This window comes from Aspergillus pseudodeflectus (assembly GCF_044049435.1).
Source record: "Aspergillus pseudodeflectus strain CBS 756.74 chromosome Unknown BJX68scaffold_2, whole genome shotgun sequence".
In the NCBI taxonomy this organism is placed as follows: Eukaryota; Fungi; Ascomycota; class Eurotiomycetes; order Eurotiales; family Aspergillaceae; genus Aspergillus; species Aspergillus pseudodeflectus.
This window is the reverse complement of record NW_027263778.1, coordinates 1,038,317-1,054,048: the sequence shown is the minus strand read 5'-3', so window position 1 is coordinate 1,054,048 and position 15,732 is coordinate 1,038,317. Positions and strand designations below refer to the sequence as shown.

The following is a 15,732-nucleotide window of genomic DNA, read 5'->3' as shown; positions in this document are numbered from 1 at the left end:
GCGTACGTACGCGTTCACCATAACATTCTAGGACCGGCCGAGACTCGGCTATATTTATATCTAAAAACAAGTGCATCTATAGTAAACTTCAAAGTTGGCAAGAATGCCGCAGGGTATTATATGTGCTCGTGAATCATTCCGGAATAAGCGTGTAAACTGAGGCTCGTATAATTCGGTCCTCGCTTGTTTCTGTTTATTAGCCTTTACCTACTCATACTACCAATAGGAATGTAAGATGGCCTCGTCTAGCTTCACTACTCCGTATAGAGAGTGACATCATAGACCATGATAGCGAGGAATGGAAGGTTTCTCGACACATGGAACGATCCTCATCCCATGAAGACTAAAATTGAGGAGTTGAACTCCGCGCATGGCGCTGGCACCCTCCATGGTCTGAAGTGCACCTGTTCCTGCAGCCATCAAAGGCGTTCCAATCAAATCGAGCCATCCAAGAACAGTGGCAGCCTTCCCCGCATTTCCATTTTCAAGCTCGAATCCCTTTTATTAGAACATTCCTCCACATCATCTTCCGTCTGGCATTATTCGTCATCTGCAGCATCTGCAATCTGGTATTGTCTGTTTGCCCGATCAAAGCTTTCGACGTGAATTCCCCCGTCCTCGGAGTTGATCTCCAAGGTTGTTTCCTAGAAGATCGGGCTGATTGCATCATCAACAACAACCGTGTCAGCTAGACTAGCCATCAGCTAAGGACGGGCATTTCATCCCTTTTCGAATATCTCTTCTGGCTACGCTATCTGCCTGGCTATACTGTACGAGATTTGTCTTGAATTTTCATTTATTTTGCGTGTGACCTACCAGTTACACCATGCGATCGTCTCTCGCGCTGCTGGCAGCCGCTCTCCAGGCTACCGTCGGCGCGGCCTCATCTTTGACTCCGCCCGTCCTGCCCTTGATCGTGCGGAATCCTTACCTCAGTACCTGGCTAGGAAATGCACGCGACGTCCCATGGTCCAAATGGCCAATATTTTATACCGGAGAAGAATTGGGCTTGTCCTTAATGGCCCAGATCCCCAGCACAGGAATAGTTTATCCTCTGCTCGGAAAGCCACACGAGGCTTTATCGGAGTAAATGCACTCCTCCGTCTCCTATCGTTTCACAGTCGTCTAACGCGGTGCTAGGTCTACCGAATACAAGTTTCCCACATATCTTGGAGCCAACTACGACGCATCAACAACAAATCTGACGTACACCATTCACCCTCACTCGTCTACTCCGCTCAACATTACTGTCTCATTTCTATCGCCCATCACCCCTACATCGACTCTGCGGCAGTCGATCCCTGCATCCTATGTAACCATATACGTGGATAGCGATGAGACTGTGAATGTCTACATGGATATCAATGGCCGATGGGCTAGCGGGGACCCAGCCAGCCAGATCACCTGGGGGTTTGACGCGGAACGAGCCTCTGAAAACAGCTCACCAACCCTCCAGAGATGGAGTTTGCAGAGAGAAACTCAAGCCTTGCTCTCCGAGGTTAGAGATCGAGCAGAATGGGGCACAGTCTACTTCACGGGACCTGCCGTTTGTGCCCATGCTCCTGCGACCAATTCAATCTGAGCTGACGAAACTAGGACGTCCAATATCAATCAGGAGCCGGTCCAACAGTGAGACGTACCTTCGCTGCGAGGGGATCTTTAACGAATGTCAATGACGATACCTTCCGTGCAATTCGAGACCGAGAGCCCGTCTTCGCGTTCTCCAAATCCTTCGTCCGTTCTAAATCGACCCCAGTCTCCGAAAGCGTCACCTTCACTATAGCCCTAATTCAAGACCCGGTCGTCCAGTATGCTGCAGCCCGCGGCTTGACCATGATGCGGCCGCTCTGGAGCTCGTGGTTCAGCAGTGTGGAGTCACTGCTCAGCTTCCACTATCGCGACTTCTCAAACGCGACTCTTCTTGCCGCAAATTACTCCCTTCAACTGGCTGATGATGCTTACCAGTCGGGTGCTCAAGATTACGTTGACATTGTGGCTCTTACTGCTCGGCAAGTCATGGGCGCGACAACGTTTTCGGGCACACCGGAGGATCCTATCCTGTTCTTGAAGGAAATTTCCTCCAATGGCAACTTCCAGACCATCGATGTCATTTTCCCGTCGTTCCCCTTCTTCCTATATACCAACCCGCGCTGGCTGGCCTATCTTCTCGAGCCACTGATAGAGCACATGCTCAGCGGACAGTATCCGAACAAGTACGCTATGCACGATCTAGGGACTCATTTCCCCAACGCCACGGGCCATCCAGATGGAAGAGACGAGTATATGCCAGTGGAAGAATGTGGGAACATTCTCATAATGGGGCTGGCGGTCGCTAACTCCATGATCTATGACAAAGACTCGGATGCATCCTCCATCTGGTCAACACAAGGAGAAGCTACCGCTTTGCCGGATGAGAACGCTGGCTATTTTCCTTTGAGCCACCTCCAAAGCCTCTCAGGGATTGACCTGCAGGATGGAAAATGGGGTGGGGCGGCTTCTGGTCGTGACTATGCCCAGCAATGGGTCCAGCGCAGCTACAGACTTTGGACACAGTGGACTAGCTACTTGGTGGAATTCTCGCTGGAACCAGAAAACCAACGTAAGCTTGCCCTTTGATTGCTCGGTTAATCAATAGCTAACTTCGTGCAGTCTCAACAGATGACTTTGCTGGATGGCTAGCGCTCCAGACCAACCTCGCCCTAAAAGGGATTATCGGTATCCACGCCATGAGCAAGCTCGCCGAAATTGCCGGATACAAGGAGGATGTCGCATATTACAAGGTGAATTCCCCGCTCGGACACCTCTCGCATTTCTACTAACTTTAGTATCAGAACATCTCCAACACCTACATCGCCAAATGGGAGGAATTCGCCATGTCGCGCGACAACGCGCGGGCCAAACTTGCTTATAATTGGTATGGTTCATGGACAACAATCTACAATCTCTACGCCGACGCTCAGCTTTGCTTCCACCTGGAAGGTACCCACCTTGACACGTCGCTACCTTCTCTCCTTTCCCACAACGACGAGCACCAGCAGCCCCTCCGCCCCTCCAAGCCAGATTCACACAGAACCGGCTTTGTACCCCACCACATTTACTCCAAACAGTCAGATTGGTACCATATTGCCCGCCAGAAGTATGGGCTACCCCTCGATTCTCGCCATCTATATACCAAGACCGATTGGGAGTTCTTCGCCGTCGCCGTCGCTTCCAAGCCCGTCCGTTCCGAGATTCTCGAGTCTGTCGCCAAGTGGGTGAATGAGACATCGACAAACCTACCATTGACGGATCTCCATAATACGGAGGGTGATGGCGGGTTCCCCGGGCCAAACTTCTACGCCAGACCTGTTATCGGTGGGCATTTTGCTTTCCTGGCGCTACAGAGGGCGTGCAACGGCAATGCGATGGAGGGACTGGCATTTTTGGATGACAGTGCTACAGGTGGTCATGAGGACGAAAGATATGCTGGCCCTGAAACCAATGCTGTGCGAGATGATTTGTAGTCGAATTTGATGGTAATGATCTGACAAGTGCTTCAAAGTACGTCGTGGATCTTGGCTAGGATAACAGATATGTTCAAGTTGGCAAGGGCGATTTATGTCATGCTTTGGAATAGTGTTGTTATCTGTTGTCATCTCTGGATTTAGACTATTGAGGCACCTCAGTGCCACCTACTTACTCGTGCATACTCAGATTTTTGCTCTGAGTAGTCGGCCCACTCGCGCTGCTGTTCACATGGTATATCAGAGACCTTCCGTGCCGTAAAAGATACTGCTTCCCCAACGCAGGGAAACCCGGCCTCGCCCACAAAGCTGGTAAGATTCCCATCTTTGAATTTGAGAGTACCAACATTGGCCCTAGAGTAGATCTGGCCCTCGTTTTCACGGCATCTTAACCTCAGTTGATACGTGTGAGACAGGGGTCTCCCGGCCTTGGCCGTCTTTGGCCCGCGAGCTTGCTGAGCGGTGGCCTTTCTCTTAGACCCTACCACGGGCCGTTTGTCCTCGCCATCCTCCTCTTCGTCATCATCCCATCCATCCTCATCCATATAGTCATAATGGTGCTCGTCCGCCTGAGAACAATACCGTTCCACCATGTTGCTGTCCTTCCCAATGATCATGACGCCCTCCAAAATCCCGAAATCGAAACAGGCCTGGAAGACACCTGGCTCATCTGTGTGGTGAATATCGAGAGACAAGTCGTCCGCCAGATTCGGCCAGTTTCTTTCGATTTCATGACAGTCAACAATGTAGCTTCCTACAGGTGATGATGATGCCTTTGCCTTTCGACCACTCTTCTTTACTGACTCGACATAGCCCTTATGCATCTTCTCGCGCTGCTTCTGTCTCTCCTTCTCCTGCACCCGAAGATTCTTCTCCTCCGCCTCAACCTCCTTCTTCGCAGCAGCATGCCCTTCGGCCGCAGTCTTTACCGCATCGCTGTCCCAGCCCATAAAGATAGTCTGCGTCTTCGGACCCCAACCAGTTTCATGGTGCAAGCCCTCCACTTTAGTAGCCGCCTCTCGCATTGACCCTGCACGATACTCACTCGAACGAGGAAACGACTGCTTAATAACGGCAGTCGTCTTCGTTCGGTCCGGCTGGCGATCTCCTATCCTCACAAAATATGCATCCATCACCCAGTCCGGCTGGGCAGTGATATCTTTAGGCATAGCCGTCTCGAACCACTCGCGGTGCAGCTGATCCTGTAGCGCAAGAATATGTGCAGGGACCGCATCGCATTTCCCGGCCTCGAGGGCCTTCTTTAAGAGTGTAGTTCCGTTCCCAGTGAACTCGCTTTCGTCAAAGGATACCCCGTATTGCTGCAACTGGCCGCGGATAAAGTCACGATGGTCTCTCAGTTGTTTCTGGGCTTCCCGTGTCATTTTGGGTATGAACATGCGTCGTAGAGCGGCGCCGTCCACTCGCTCGATTCGACCCCGGTTGGTGAGGAATCGGCCGAACTCGGATGTGAACCCGTCGCGGGTGATTGGGTCTCGAGACCAGGACATTATGGTGAGTAGGTGGTGCTCTATTTCGTCAGGGATAGTAATAGCTGCGCACGAGTTTGTAGAAGTAGACTCAATGGTTGAGTAGTTCCTGATAGGACTAGTAGTAGGTAGGGTATCGATAACATCATACCTAGCTGGGTAAGTGGGGGCTTAGTCAGTTCCTCCACCAGAGCTTCATCTAAATAATCCTACGTAGTTCCCAGTAGTTTGAATACCAGAGCCATTGGCCCGGGGCGTGCTTGTCGGTTCCATGAGCGATGGGCCCGTGGTCACGTCTGCAGGACGATGTCGAAGCCGCTTACCTGCAGCTCAAACGACCATGCCGGACGAGATTCAAGATGGAAAGCTTCAGACTTTCTATAGTGGGACAGTAAATCTCCGGTGCATCACTCCATTCCCAGATATGCACGGTCCCATCTGAGTGACAGGTGCAAGGTGCAAGGTATTTCGTGTAGGAGTACTTGGAGGGTTTATCTTAATCGGGGGTGTTTTGAATTTCACTTTCCTATTTTTGACATTCAAACAAAGTACATGGGGAGCCGAATTTTTTTAGTTCGAGACAAAAGAGACCTAAACGGATTGAATGACTATATCCTTCCCAGTCTCTACACACACCTCGTTTGCCTGTCGATGATTGCTGACTGGAAAATCTGCCATGCAGCTGCTCTGCTTCATATCCCTAGATCGTAATCCGAGTTTCCCGGGGTTCATGCAAATGTGTCAAAGACAATCGCGGGGAAGAAACGGACGAGTTCATTTATTTGGCGCCAAGGCTGGGGAAGTTCTTCTCGTCAACGGTGACGGGGGCGGGGCGCTCGCTGCGAGGACCGTTACCACGGCCTCCACGGGCGGCAGGACGGTCACCGCGGGGAGCACCACGGTCGCTACGGTCGCCACGGTCGCCACGGCCAGCACCGCCACGGCCACCACGTCCACCACGGCCGCGGGGGGCACCGGAGCCACCACGGGGAGCCTCAACAAAGCGCATGTCGACGTCAAGGAAGTTCTTCTCCTTGCGCTGCTTCTCGCGCTTGCCCTTCTCCTCCTTGCCCTTGATGTAGGCTTCCTCCTCCTCATCACGCTTGAACTCCTTGGCACCAGCCCACTTCTTGTCGGTCTTGGCACCCTCGTTAGCAGAGCGGACGGGCTTCGCGCTCAGGTCTCCACGGGCAGCCTTCTCGGCGAGGTAGTCGTTGTAGGACTTGGACTTGTCAACGGGCTCCTCGGGCTTCTCCTCAGCGGGGGTCTGGGGCTCGTTCTCGTCGGTCTGGGCAATGTTCTCGCCAGCCCTCTCATCATCCCAAGTCTTCTCACCATCCTGGTTACCCCAGCCCTGGTTCACCTGCTTGCGGGTGTCACTAGAGGGGATTAGCTGCATGCACAGACAGTGATTGACCAATAACAGGCGCATGAGAGAGTTAGAGAACGTACGTCTGACCAGTGCGGGACTGGCGGTCACGGCGAGCGGTACGGGGACCACGGTTGCTGGGCTCCTTGCCAGCCTCCTCAACAGGCTTCTCGCGGTTGTTGCGGCTGCCAGCGGTGCGGTCACGGAAAGCTAGAAAGTGCCAAATCGGGATTAGCCGGATGCGACCGGAAACGATGATATCAACAGGCAGGCACATAGTGCGACATACCGGCCTCGTTGCCACTGAACTTTCCAGTACGGCGGGGAGCACCACCCTCGGTGGGGCGGACAGGGGCTTCCTTGGGAGCATCACGCTTGCCATGTCGAGGAGTAGGCTTGTCTAGGGCCCTCGTGGGAGGCTCAGGCTCTCTGTTGGGGTCTAACTCGGGATCATTTCCTGTAATCACGAAACAGATGCCAGGTTAGAATCGGTATCAAAAGAAACAGTGTGAGCAGAGATGATTCGAGATTTGTATCACGCGACGCAAGCCGGGGTAAAATCGGATTCGAGGACGGATGTGGGAAAGGAAAGGTAGATTTACCAAGAAGCTCATAGAGGTTCTATATCAACAAAAACAGTCAGCATTTTTGAACATCTCATTATAATTCATATCTCTCGCCCATGTCACTCAAAAATTCAGGAAATTGAACACCACAGGAACAAGCAGAAGCTCCAAATCCCCACCAATTGAAGCTCCTCAAGCTGAATCGCTCGCCAGGTATCGAAAGATCTGTGTCGTCCCATCGCCACGAATCAAACACTTCAAACTAAACAGCAAAAGTTGGAGCCTTGATGGCTCTGACGTACAGCCTCTCAGCTAGCCACGTACCTTGGACCGGACGTCCGCCATGACGCCTGGGTTTATGAGGGGCCTTCCGGGGGAAGGCTCTCTGTTATCGCAGCAATTCGATCCGGGGACGCGTTGGGCGAGGCGCGAAGACGAGGCAGGCAGAACCTCGACGACGGATAGTCTGTGTCTCACGTCTCCTCTTGGGGATGGGATGCGGATGATTGAGAGAAGGGGCGATGGAGGTTTGGAGGCGACGTTTGTGGTACCGCACGGATTGGGTAAGGCGCAATCTAAGCGAACCAATCACGTGATTATCTATTAGGGTTGGTAACTCGGGTTGACTTCTCTGGCGGTGCAAGAAAACGCGAACAAGCCGGAATCCGAGTATATTCTGAGATAGCACAGGACCGTTAGATTATTAGATGAATCACTAACTATCTATATTTGCTTTGCTTAGATCTGTTAATTGCTTGCTAAGAGCTGTATTCGCGACATATTTTATCATGACTTGGAGAAATTTGCAGGTGGTGACGACATGCTGAAGTCCTCACTTTCTTAACAGCAAGACTTACTAATAGGAAGGATCGAACGACTACTTGAGTAGGTTGCGACAGACCCCATAAAGACCTCTTGATCACTCCAGAACCTCTTTCCAACTTCCAAGTTGTCTTCTGTAGAAACAGTCCATGGGTTCACTAGAAGTGTGTTATCCATCGTTTCTTCAGGTTTTCTTCCACAGTAGGCGTCGTGGTGGAAATGACAGTGATACCATCGTTGTTATCCCCCGCCTACATTGTAAGTACTAGAAGTCTATGATTCGCTGAGAGCTAATTTCTAGGGCTTAGGGTATTAGGTGATAACATCATAGAATCGAGATGCAAGCAGCCGGTCTCGACGTAATGGGCCTGGCTGCCTCTGAAGATGTGGCTTGCTGTCGAAGCGGGGCTATTGTCAGCTTCTGTTTACGTCACCCACAGGAGTTTAGAGTGAAGTTGGCTTCAAGGTTATTTCAAAGTTTATACAACAACTCCTAGATATACATCACAAAGCAATTTGTGACACGTTTCCTATGCCGTTCAGTCGAGTACATATATACATAAGAATTCTTGTTAAATACAAGATAGGAAGAGTCGAGAGTAATGCACCTGATGCTTCAAGTAGCTGCGCGGCAGCCCAGTTCAAAAGAAGACATTTCGTCCAGAAAAGCAAAAAATAAAAGAATAATAATAAAAAATTATTGTGGACAAAGCAAATCCTCTCTCGAGATCACCTTTTGTTCTCCTTAATACCCCAAAATCAGGACAACCTAACCACCCATTTTCCTATTTTCCTTTTGCAAAAATGGTATGCTGAACAGTAAACCACACCCATGCAAACTGAAGCAAATGGTATCGACCACATAACGCCGGCTAATGCTCCAAGATCCAACTTTTGTCTTCTCCCCAGGGATCCATGCCATGGATGAAGAGATAAGAAATGAAAGGCTGCTATGATGAAACCCCCCCGAATGGCGGAGGCAGTAATGAAGAGAAAAATTATATAGTAGAAATGCAAGATTGATAGGGCGCGATTAGCGTCATTGGCGCGTATTGCTTTGCTCGTAGCTGAATGGAGTCTGGAAATGCATGCTGGCACTCAGTCCGAAAGGGTCGGCGTCGAGCATCGGCTCATAGTTCCCTAGCATTGCATTCGTACCGCCATACGCGCCGTTGACTGTTTCTCCGGAAGCGTGGTTATATGGATGAATGCTGTGCGAATTCATCGGATGAGAGGCATTTGGTACCGTGCCCGCAGCATTAAATCCAGGGACAAAAGGCGAGGCTGTTACAGATGATTCGTGTTCGTCATCAATCATGTCTGCTTGTGCATCATATTCCTGCTCTACGTCGTCGTAAGCGATATATTCGCCATAGCCCTCGAGGGACCGAAATCATGATAGAAGGGAACCTAGCCTACCTAATTGATCATAATGTTTCTGAAATGGTGATGGGTAGTATGCCGAGGGAACACGTGGAGCTCGAGAGCCCATCGGGCCTGACTTTGGATCGATGGGTTCCGGTTGACCGATGCTCATGGGCGGAGAGGTCTGGCTGATATTCCTCGAGTGGGAAATCAGGGAACGTGCATGCTGTGCTTGAGGATCAATCCCGGCAGGCGACATTGCTCCTTGAAACCCATAGCCGGGAGACTTGGTGTGTGACGGCGATGAGACGTGTGAGGGAGGCGTGGCTTGAAACTGGGGTGACGGAATGCTAAAACCGCCATCACGAGAAGGAGGTACACTAAAGGGCTCCTTGGGAGCAAGGCCGCTGGGGTGCCTTTGGGCCGAGCTTCGGCTGATTGCAGCCTGTTGCAACGACGGAGCCTTTGCGGTGATGGGGCTAGGCTTTCCCGGTCCGTTCGGGGTTCCCGCCTTGAGACGGAGTTCGGCTTGAACATCGATACCTGTGCAAAGTTAGTCTAGCTGTACGACGTGATGACCTCCTACTACGAGAGAGCAGCCAGTAGGCGAACAGAGCGGCATGGGTTAGCTAACCTTTTTCGAGGAGGATGCGCTCAAGAAGTGAGTTCTTGTAACGCAGCATCAAGCATTCATCCGCCGCAGTGCGATGATTCTGCTGCAGGGTCTGCAGCGATTCTTCATTGCGCTTGATCGTGGACTCGAGCTGGCGAATGTACTCTGTGCGACGCTCCCGAAAGGCGGCCTGGGCCTGTCGGTTGCGCTGCTTACGCTCCTCAGAAGTCGCGTAGATCTAGTTGAGGTTAGTTTAAGCACTGACAGGGTAGTGGGCGATCGGAAAATAAAAAATTGAGGCTCATAATGATAAAGAAAAAGGTGAAGGAGGATGGCAAGATAAGGATGATCAATAGGAATGATAAATTGAAAAAAACGTGATGCGGGGCCCCGGACCGAACAAGGATGCAAGATAAAAAAAAATCATGGTAGATAAGACCACCAACAAATGAGAAGAGGGATAGATTAAAGTGGGAAAATTGTGAGGCTGTTGAAGAGATAAGGTGATAACAAAGAGGGAAAAGGGTATAAAGGGACATAAACCCCCAGATGAAGATTCAAGATGGCTTACAGGTTTGCGACCCCCTTTCCTTTTCTGGATGTTCTGACTCTGGGCCTCTTGGGTCATCAAGATTTCTGCCTCAGGATCTGGAGTTGAGACTGCCGAGCTGATGGATCCTTCAGCCAGAGGTTCAGATTTGGCGACCTGGTCGAGCGCCATATCATTATGGTTTGAGTGAGAGGTCTCGACCATAGAAACCATTTGACGCTGTTAAGACGAGGGGGGATGTTTCTTGATACGCTTGACGTCCCTCCCCCCTTTGCCGACAAAGTAGACGTGGGATCCCCAGATTTTGCTGGAGTTTAAGTTGACCAGGGTCTAACAATATGTGCGAAGAAGACGACAGAGGGGTTGGGCAGGTGGACGGCGGACGCCAACTGGTGGTGAGAGCGAAGCCAGCGACCTGGAAGTGAGGGTGAACTCGACGAGCCTCTGATTCGCCGAAAAAAGGAATTTTTCTCCGGCGGGGTTAAACTGATAATTCAGACGCAAGAAACGCGCGGCTGGGCGGTAGAGAGAGGGACGTGCGAGTGAGAGTCGAGGTGGACGGACGAGATGGCAACATACAACGTAAGGGAAATTGATTGAGATGGATAAGAAAGGTGTCGTGATCGTGGGAGGGAGAGAGAGGGAGAATGAGCGGGAAGTTATGAGGTAAAAAAATCTTCTAAGAACCTGACCGGGCCTGTGGCAGCAGAGTGGGTGAGGTGAAAGGGAAAGGTTTCGTCTCGTGGAGAATCCCAAGCTTGACTATTTCTTCCTTTTTTTCTGCCAGCTTCTCGAGCAAGGACCAAGAGGGGTCATTCGCTGTGCCTCTCACATAGTAATTAAACCAGGTTCCCGCTACCAGGGATCTGCCTCTGCTTGATTTTCTTCTAACCGCTGGTTTGAAAATAAATTCATCAGGGCCTTCTCCGCATGGTTTCTTCTTCTCTTGTCCCCAATAGTATTGGCTCTATATTGACTCTTGGGTCTTGGCCCTCGCTTGTCTATCAAGTCTGATGAACCCAAACCTTTGAATGGGAATTCAAACAGGAGTTGAGATTACTCCTATGTAGTTCCGAAAGTCTCGCAGTTCGCATCAACCAGGTCAATTCCCCTCTTCCCACTCGTCTGGCGAAGAGTCGACCAAGAAGAGGTGTTGCGACAGACGACTCCTCGCCTTCTTTTGCTCTCGGGCACGGCACTAGATCCACTTGGCTACGAGGTCAGTCAGACAAGACCCAGCCGAAGATCCGCCCCAAAGTCCAGGGAGGCGAAGGAGCGTCCCTCGTTCGCTCGTCCGTCATGGTCGTGACCTCTGATGGCCCGTCCGCCACCTGAATCTGATGCAATGTGTTTCCCCATCCAGGCAATGAGTGGAGAGACCGCTGGTGCCTGTGTGTATTTTGAGATGGAACGTGTGAAGAAGAGCTTGGAACTATTTTTTCCAAGCGTGGGAGCATCCGCTTTTCCGGGTCTGTCTGAGACTAAGAGGCGCTCAACATGGCTTGATCCTCAGCAGCGTCAATTCCCGAGGTTGCCTCATAGGAGGACTCTAAGTCCAAGTGACGCATCCAACTGCTAAGAATAAAGGACGGGTCCGCGCTTTTACTTGTCATTGTTGGATCTCAAAAGGGGCGATGACAATCCGCGGAGAAGTGGTCAGCCTTGCAAAATTTTTCTGTAACTGGCGATACCGGGATCGAGCCAACCGTCAGATCAGGGCTGTCGCTCCGAGTTGATGGAGACTCTCCTGCTCTTTCCTCTCCGAGGCCATCCTCCGGCTCATACTTAAAGATGGTCTCGAGCCCTGTCGGCGCTGACTGCCTGTGACACTTTATGAGCTTTCCACACACATTGGATGCCTGACAACTGAACAGTGTACCAGGGCACACCAAGAACTGCTGCCTCCGACAATCGCATCGTCATATTCCAGGGAACAGATCAGAAGAAGCAAACAGGCATCGTGAAAATTAAAAGTAAATTGGTGCAAATCCTGTTGGCTGATCGGCGACGCCCGTCTGGGGGAGGTTCTCCTCATTTTACAAGTGCAGTCGTACGCGTTGCTTAGGAGAGCTCCGACCAGACTATCCTCCTCTCTGACACCGGGGAAAAGTGCGACAAAAAGCAAATTGTGAGGTCACGCGGACAGCCTCAAATTAGCTCCATCATCTCGAGGTCATCAAAGGCGAGTGATGGTCTGACACCCCAATCCAGATCGGTGCAGACCGGGGCCATAAACAACAAAGACTGTGAAGGCCGGAGAGCCAATCCAATGCAAGGAATTGAAGTAATTAGTACATTGCGGTTAATTATGCTTTGCAGCGAGAGTCATGGCACCCAGGGGTCAGCGTCCAGGATGTCTTCTCTTAAAGCAGTTCATATACTGTATGTTCGTAGTCAACAATGGCTTCCTCAGCTTAACTATACTCCGTACTCTTGGAAGACTTGTCTGTGAGTCGTGGCAGAGATGTTGCCCGTTGACACTGACAACAGCCGCGGCTGTCGGTTCCCCGCCAGGTCCACAGCTTATTCATTCGCCTTCACATGAAATACAACCCTCCTGGACAACAACCATCACCTTCAACAAGCCTGAACTTCCTTGTTGTTCTCCTCCCCTCAGAGTCTATTCTTATCGCCAACGACACTTTTTTCTGCAGACTGTGATTCGCTGTCTCCGCGTCTATCCCGCTCTTTCTCGGCCTCGGGGCAATGGCGGCTTCATCACCGAACCCCGCCAACACCGGCGATTCGCAACAGCATGACTCTCAGATTGCCGCTGAGGCGACTGTACAGCAGACATCTACTACACTGCAAGCTGATGACTCTGCGACGGCTTCAGCATCAACCCCTGCCACCACATCGGCAACCGACACCATAAAGCCCGAAGCCACGCAGCCAAAGCTGTCCGTGGACGAAGATGATGAGTCGGACTTTGACGAACTGGACGGTTAGCCACCCAGCAAGCAAATGCATCCACCGCTTCCTTAGCGAGTATGTACTAATGACGCCATAACGATAGAGGTTCTGGATGACTTCAAACCCAAGGCTCAAGCTCCGACGGACGCCACCGCATCAAAACCCTCAGCCGCCGGCGCCGCTGCTGCTACACCCAAAATCCCCGAAGATCTAGACGAACTCGCATTTATGAACCAGCTTGAACAAGACATGGCGAAGATGATGAGCCAGGCGGCGCAGCAGTCCGGCGTCTCAGATTCCGAGGGCTTCGAATCCGCCATCAACCAAGGCGCAGACGCATTCACAAAACAACTAGAAGAAAGCGGTATTCCACCGGGCGATTTCATCAAGCAGCTTCTGGCGGACGTGATGGCCGAGGAAGCAGAGGAGAAGGGACAGGGTTCGTCGTCAGCGCCAGCCTCGGCCACAGCCTCAGCATCTGCATCAACGAGTGCTGCGGCGGAAGCCGGGTCCGAATCATTCAACGACGCAATCCAGCGGACAATTAACCGGATGAAGGAATCTGGCGACAAGGCGACTGCTGCAGCTTCGGAGGATAATACCGATGACCTCGTTGCTCAGCTGCTAAAGGCCATCGAGGCCGGATCTGACGGGGTTGGAGACGATGGCGACCTCACCAAGATCTTCATGGGAATGATGGAGCAACTTTCAAATAAGGATATGCTTTATGAGCCGATGAAAGAGCTCGACACAAAATTTGGCCCCTGGATCAAGGATAACAGGGGCGAAGGCAAGGTGTCGGATGCTGATATGGAGCGGTACGAGAAGCAGGCCGCCCTGGTGTCTCAGATTGTGGCGAAATTCGAGGAGCCCGGATATACCGATGAAGATGCCAAGTGCCGCGAGTATGTGTGGGAGAAGATGCAGGCCGTATGTCCCCTCCCCCTCCCCCCCGTGCTCAGAGATCAATCAGTGGCCACTGACAACTTTCAGATGCAAGCAGCGGGTAATCCTCCGGACGAACTAGTCGCCAACCCTTGGATGGATGACTTTAAAGGTGGCGGCGTCCCTGACTGTCCACAGCAATGATATAGGACGTATGCACGCACGGAAAGAAGCCATAATACCTATCTCAAGAGATCTGATATAATCACTTTATATCGAAGACTGCAATTGGTTTATTCACGTTATTGCGCATCTTATATTCAATTCTTCTCCCTGGCATCTTTGTACATATACTTGCTGATACCCTTTTTCTTCCTAATTCGAAAGAATACTGCCTTTCGGGAAAACGCATCAATAGACCAAGCACTCGGAACAAGAGAAGGTAAAGACAACGCCAGGTATTATTGAGATACGACCGCTAGCGAACCCAGAACGCCATAATGCACGCCGAGCCCATCCTAATTTAACCAGAAAGAATAAAGAGCTCAGCCAGACATATCCATGTCCTGAGGTGGACTGGGGTCGGCAAGATCCATGAAGATATCATCGTACTCATCGTCACTGAACGACGAGGCTGCGATGCCTTGCACGCTATTTTGCGCGGGCTGAATCCGCTCCAGAAAGTCCATCTCTAAAGCGTACTCTTGCTCGAGGTACTCATCTAGAGCTTGACCTTCTGCATCTTCTGTCAAAACCAGCCCAGAATTAGCATACCAAACTTCTTCGCCGACGGCGGGAGAACAGGTAGAACATACCAGTATACACCCCCTGCTCACCCTCAAGACCAGCCTCCCAAGGCAACCCAGCCTCAATCTCCTCCGCTTTCCTCCTCATAGTCTCATTCCACTCCCTCTGCTCCGCGATACTTTCCATAAACGCCAGCTGCTCCACGCGCGACTCGAATTTCCCATTATCCCGCTCCTGTTTGACGCGGTTGAGAAAGGCATTGCGACGAGCTGAGCGCGCGGCAGGCGTATTCGAGGCTGTAAACGTGCGCTTTGCAGAGTGCGAGAGGAGGGGTTTGGAGATTGTTGTTGTGTATCGCGTCGCGTAGTCCGGTGATGATGTGGTGGTTGTGGTTGTGGCTTTGGGGAGGACCGTGATGGGCGTATCGTAAGGGCCGCGCGATGGGGATGATGCAGGGGAGGGATAGAATGTGAATAGGGATGGTGGCGCTTGTGATTGTAGTTGTAGTTGCGTTTGTTGGGTTGGTGACGTTGTAATCATGTTGTTTCGCGAGAGAGAAGATCGCCGCGGGGAGAGCGGGGAGGGACGCGCTGGTGTCCAGGGGTAGTGCGAGGGCTCGGGGTTGGGAGTTTGCTGCATCGGTGCGAGCGTAGCGAGCATATTGGCCGCTGAGAAGAGCGTAATGACCAAATCGCTGTTTGGGGTTTTGATGGTGACTGAAAGCTGGGGCAAGTCCGGAGTGCAGATGATCGGCGATAGAAATCGAGGGCAAGGAGTAAAGGTAGAAACGCGGTTTCCGAGACGAGTGCGGGTTACCAGAAACCAAAAGCAGCTGGTATTCAGGTCCAGGTAATTAAGTGCTGAAATAAGGGCTCTTCTCGCGACTTGGTGGCTGGATCTTATCTAGAATCA

The 15,732-nt window shown here is 51.5% G+C and overlaps 6 protein-coding genes across 6 annotated transcripts; 2 read left to right on the top strand and 4 right to left on the bottom strand.

Annotated features, from left to right (window-relative positions):
- Positions 1-333: 333 nt before the first annotated feature.
- BJX68DRAFT_275649 (putative glutaminase) lies at positions 334-3,503 on the top strand (the record flags this gene model as incomplete). The annotated part of the gene is made up of 5 exons (XM_071047884.1): positions 334-1,086; positions 1,141-1,546; positions 1,597-2,599; positions 2,650-2,780; positions 2,832-3,503. The coding sequence occupies exons 1-5, from the start codon at positions 827-829 to the stop codon at positions 3,501-3,503; spliced, it is 2,472 nt and encodes an 823-aa protein (XP_070905120.1). The 5' UTR covers positions 334-826.
- Positions 3,504-3,661: 158 nt separating this feature from the next.
- On the bottom strand, positions 3,662-5,011 carry BJX68DRAFT_261371 (uncharacterized protein; the record flags this gene model as incomplete). Its single annotated transcript, XM_071044135.1, has 1 exon — positions 3,662-5,011. One exon carries the CDS (start codon positions 5,009-5,011, stop codon positions 3,662-3,664), a length of 1,350 nt encoding a protein of 449 aa, XP_070905119.1.
- Positions 5,012-5,480: 469 nt separating this feature from the next.
- On the bottom strand, positions 5,481-7,458 carry stm1 (putative telomere and ribosome associated protein Stm1). Its single transcript, XM_071038359.1, has 5 exons — positions 7,250-7,458; positions 6,962-6,980; positions 6,649-6,816; positions 6,443-6,569; positions 5,481-6,369 (listed from the first exon to the last, which is right to left on the bottom strand). The coding sequence occupies exons 1-5, from the start codon at positions 7,268-7,270 to the stop codon at positions 5,769-5,771; spliced, it is 936 nt and encodes a 311-aa protein (XP_070905118.1). The 5' UTR covers positions 7,271-7,458; the 3' UTR covers positions 5,481-5,768.
- Positions 7,459-8,355: 897 nt separating this feature from the next.
- Positions 8,356-11,039, bottom strand: BJX68DRAFT_84855 (uncharacterized protein). Its single transcript, XM_071049867.1, has 4 exons — positions 10,297-11,039; positions 9,747-9,963; positions 9,167-9,655; positions 8,356-9,091 (listed from the first exon to the last, which is right to left on the bottom strand). The coding sequence occupies exons 1-4, from the start codon at positions 10,486-10,488 to the stop codon at positions 8,787-8,789; spliced, it is 1,203 nt and encodes a 400-aa protein (XP_070905117.1). The 5' UTR covers positions 10,489-11,039; the 3' UTR covers positions 8,356-8,786.
- Positions 11,040-13,225: 2,186 nt separating this feature from the next.
- pex19 (putative peroxisomal membrane protein receptor Pex19) lies at positions 13,226-14,558 on the top strand. The gene is made up of 2 exons (XM_071049869.1): positions 13,226-14,118; positions 14,182-14,558. Exons 1-2 carry the CDS (start codon positions 13,417-13,419, stop codon positions 14,275-14,277), a joined length of 798 nt encoding a protein of 265 aa, XP_070905116.1. The 5' UTR covers positions 13,226-13,416; the 3' UTR covers positions 14,278-14,558.
- Positions 14,448-15,731, bottom strand: BJX68DRAFT_84817 (uncharacterized protein). Its single transcript, XM_071049866.1, has 2 exons — positions 14,889-15,731; positions 14,448-14,818 (listed from the first exon to the last, which is right to left on the bottom strand). The coding sequence occupies exons 1-2, from the start codon at positions 15,478-15,480 to the stop codon at positions 14,619-14,621; spliced, it is 792 nt and encodes a 263-aa protein (XP_070905115.1). The 5' UTR covers positions 15,481-15,731; the 3' UTR covers positions 14,448-14,618.
- Position 15,732: the final 1 nt, after the last annotated feature.

Coding starts and splice junctions, on each gene's coding strand:
- stm1 (XM_071038359.1), bottom strand. CDS start 7,270: ATGGCGGACGTCCGGTCCAAG. Junction 6,570..6,648: donor GTTCAGTGGCAACGAGGCCG/GTATGTCGCACT, acceptor GGCACTTTCTAG/CTTTCCGTGACCGCACCGCT. Junction 6,370..6,442: donor CAGTCCCGCACTGGTCAGAC/GTACGTTCTCTA, acceptor AATCCCCTCTAG/TGACACCCGCAAGCAGGTGA.
- BJX68DRAFT_84855 (XM_071049867.1), bottom strand. CDS start 10,488: ATGGTTTCTATGGTCGAGACCTCTCACTCAAACCATAATGATATGGCG. Junction 9,656..9,746: donor GCGCATCCTCCTCGAAAAAG/GTTAGCTAACCC, acceptor AACTTTGCACAG/GTATCGATGTTCAAGCCGAA. Junction 9,092..9,166: donor GAAACATTATGATCAATTAG/GTAGGCTAGGTT, acceptor ACGACGACGTAG/AGCAGGAATATGATGCACAA.
- pex19 (XM_071049869.1), top strand. CDS start 13,417: ATGAACCAGCTTGAACAAGACATGGCGAAGATGATGAGCCAGGCGGCG. Junction 14,119..14,181: donor TGTGGGAGAAGATGCAGGCC/GTATGTCCCCTC, acceptor GACAACTTTCAG/ATGCAAGCAGCGGGTAATCC.
- BJX68DRAFT_84817 (XM_071049866.1), bottom strand. CDS start 15,480: ATGCTCGCTACGCTCGCACCGATGCAGCAAACTCCCAACCCCGAGCCC. Junction 14,819..14,888: donor TGAGCAGGGGGTGTATACTG/GTATGTTCTACC, acceptor TGGTTTTGACAG/AAGATGCAGAAGGTCAAGCT.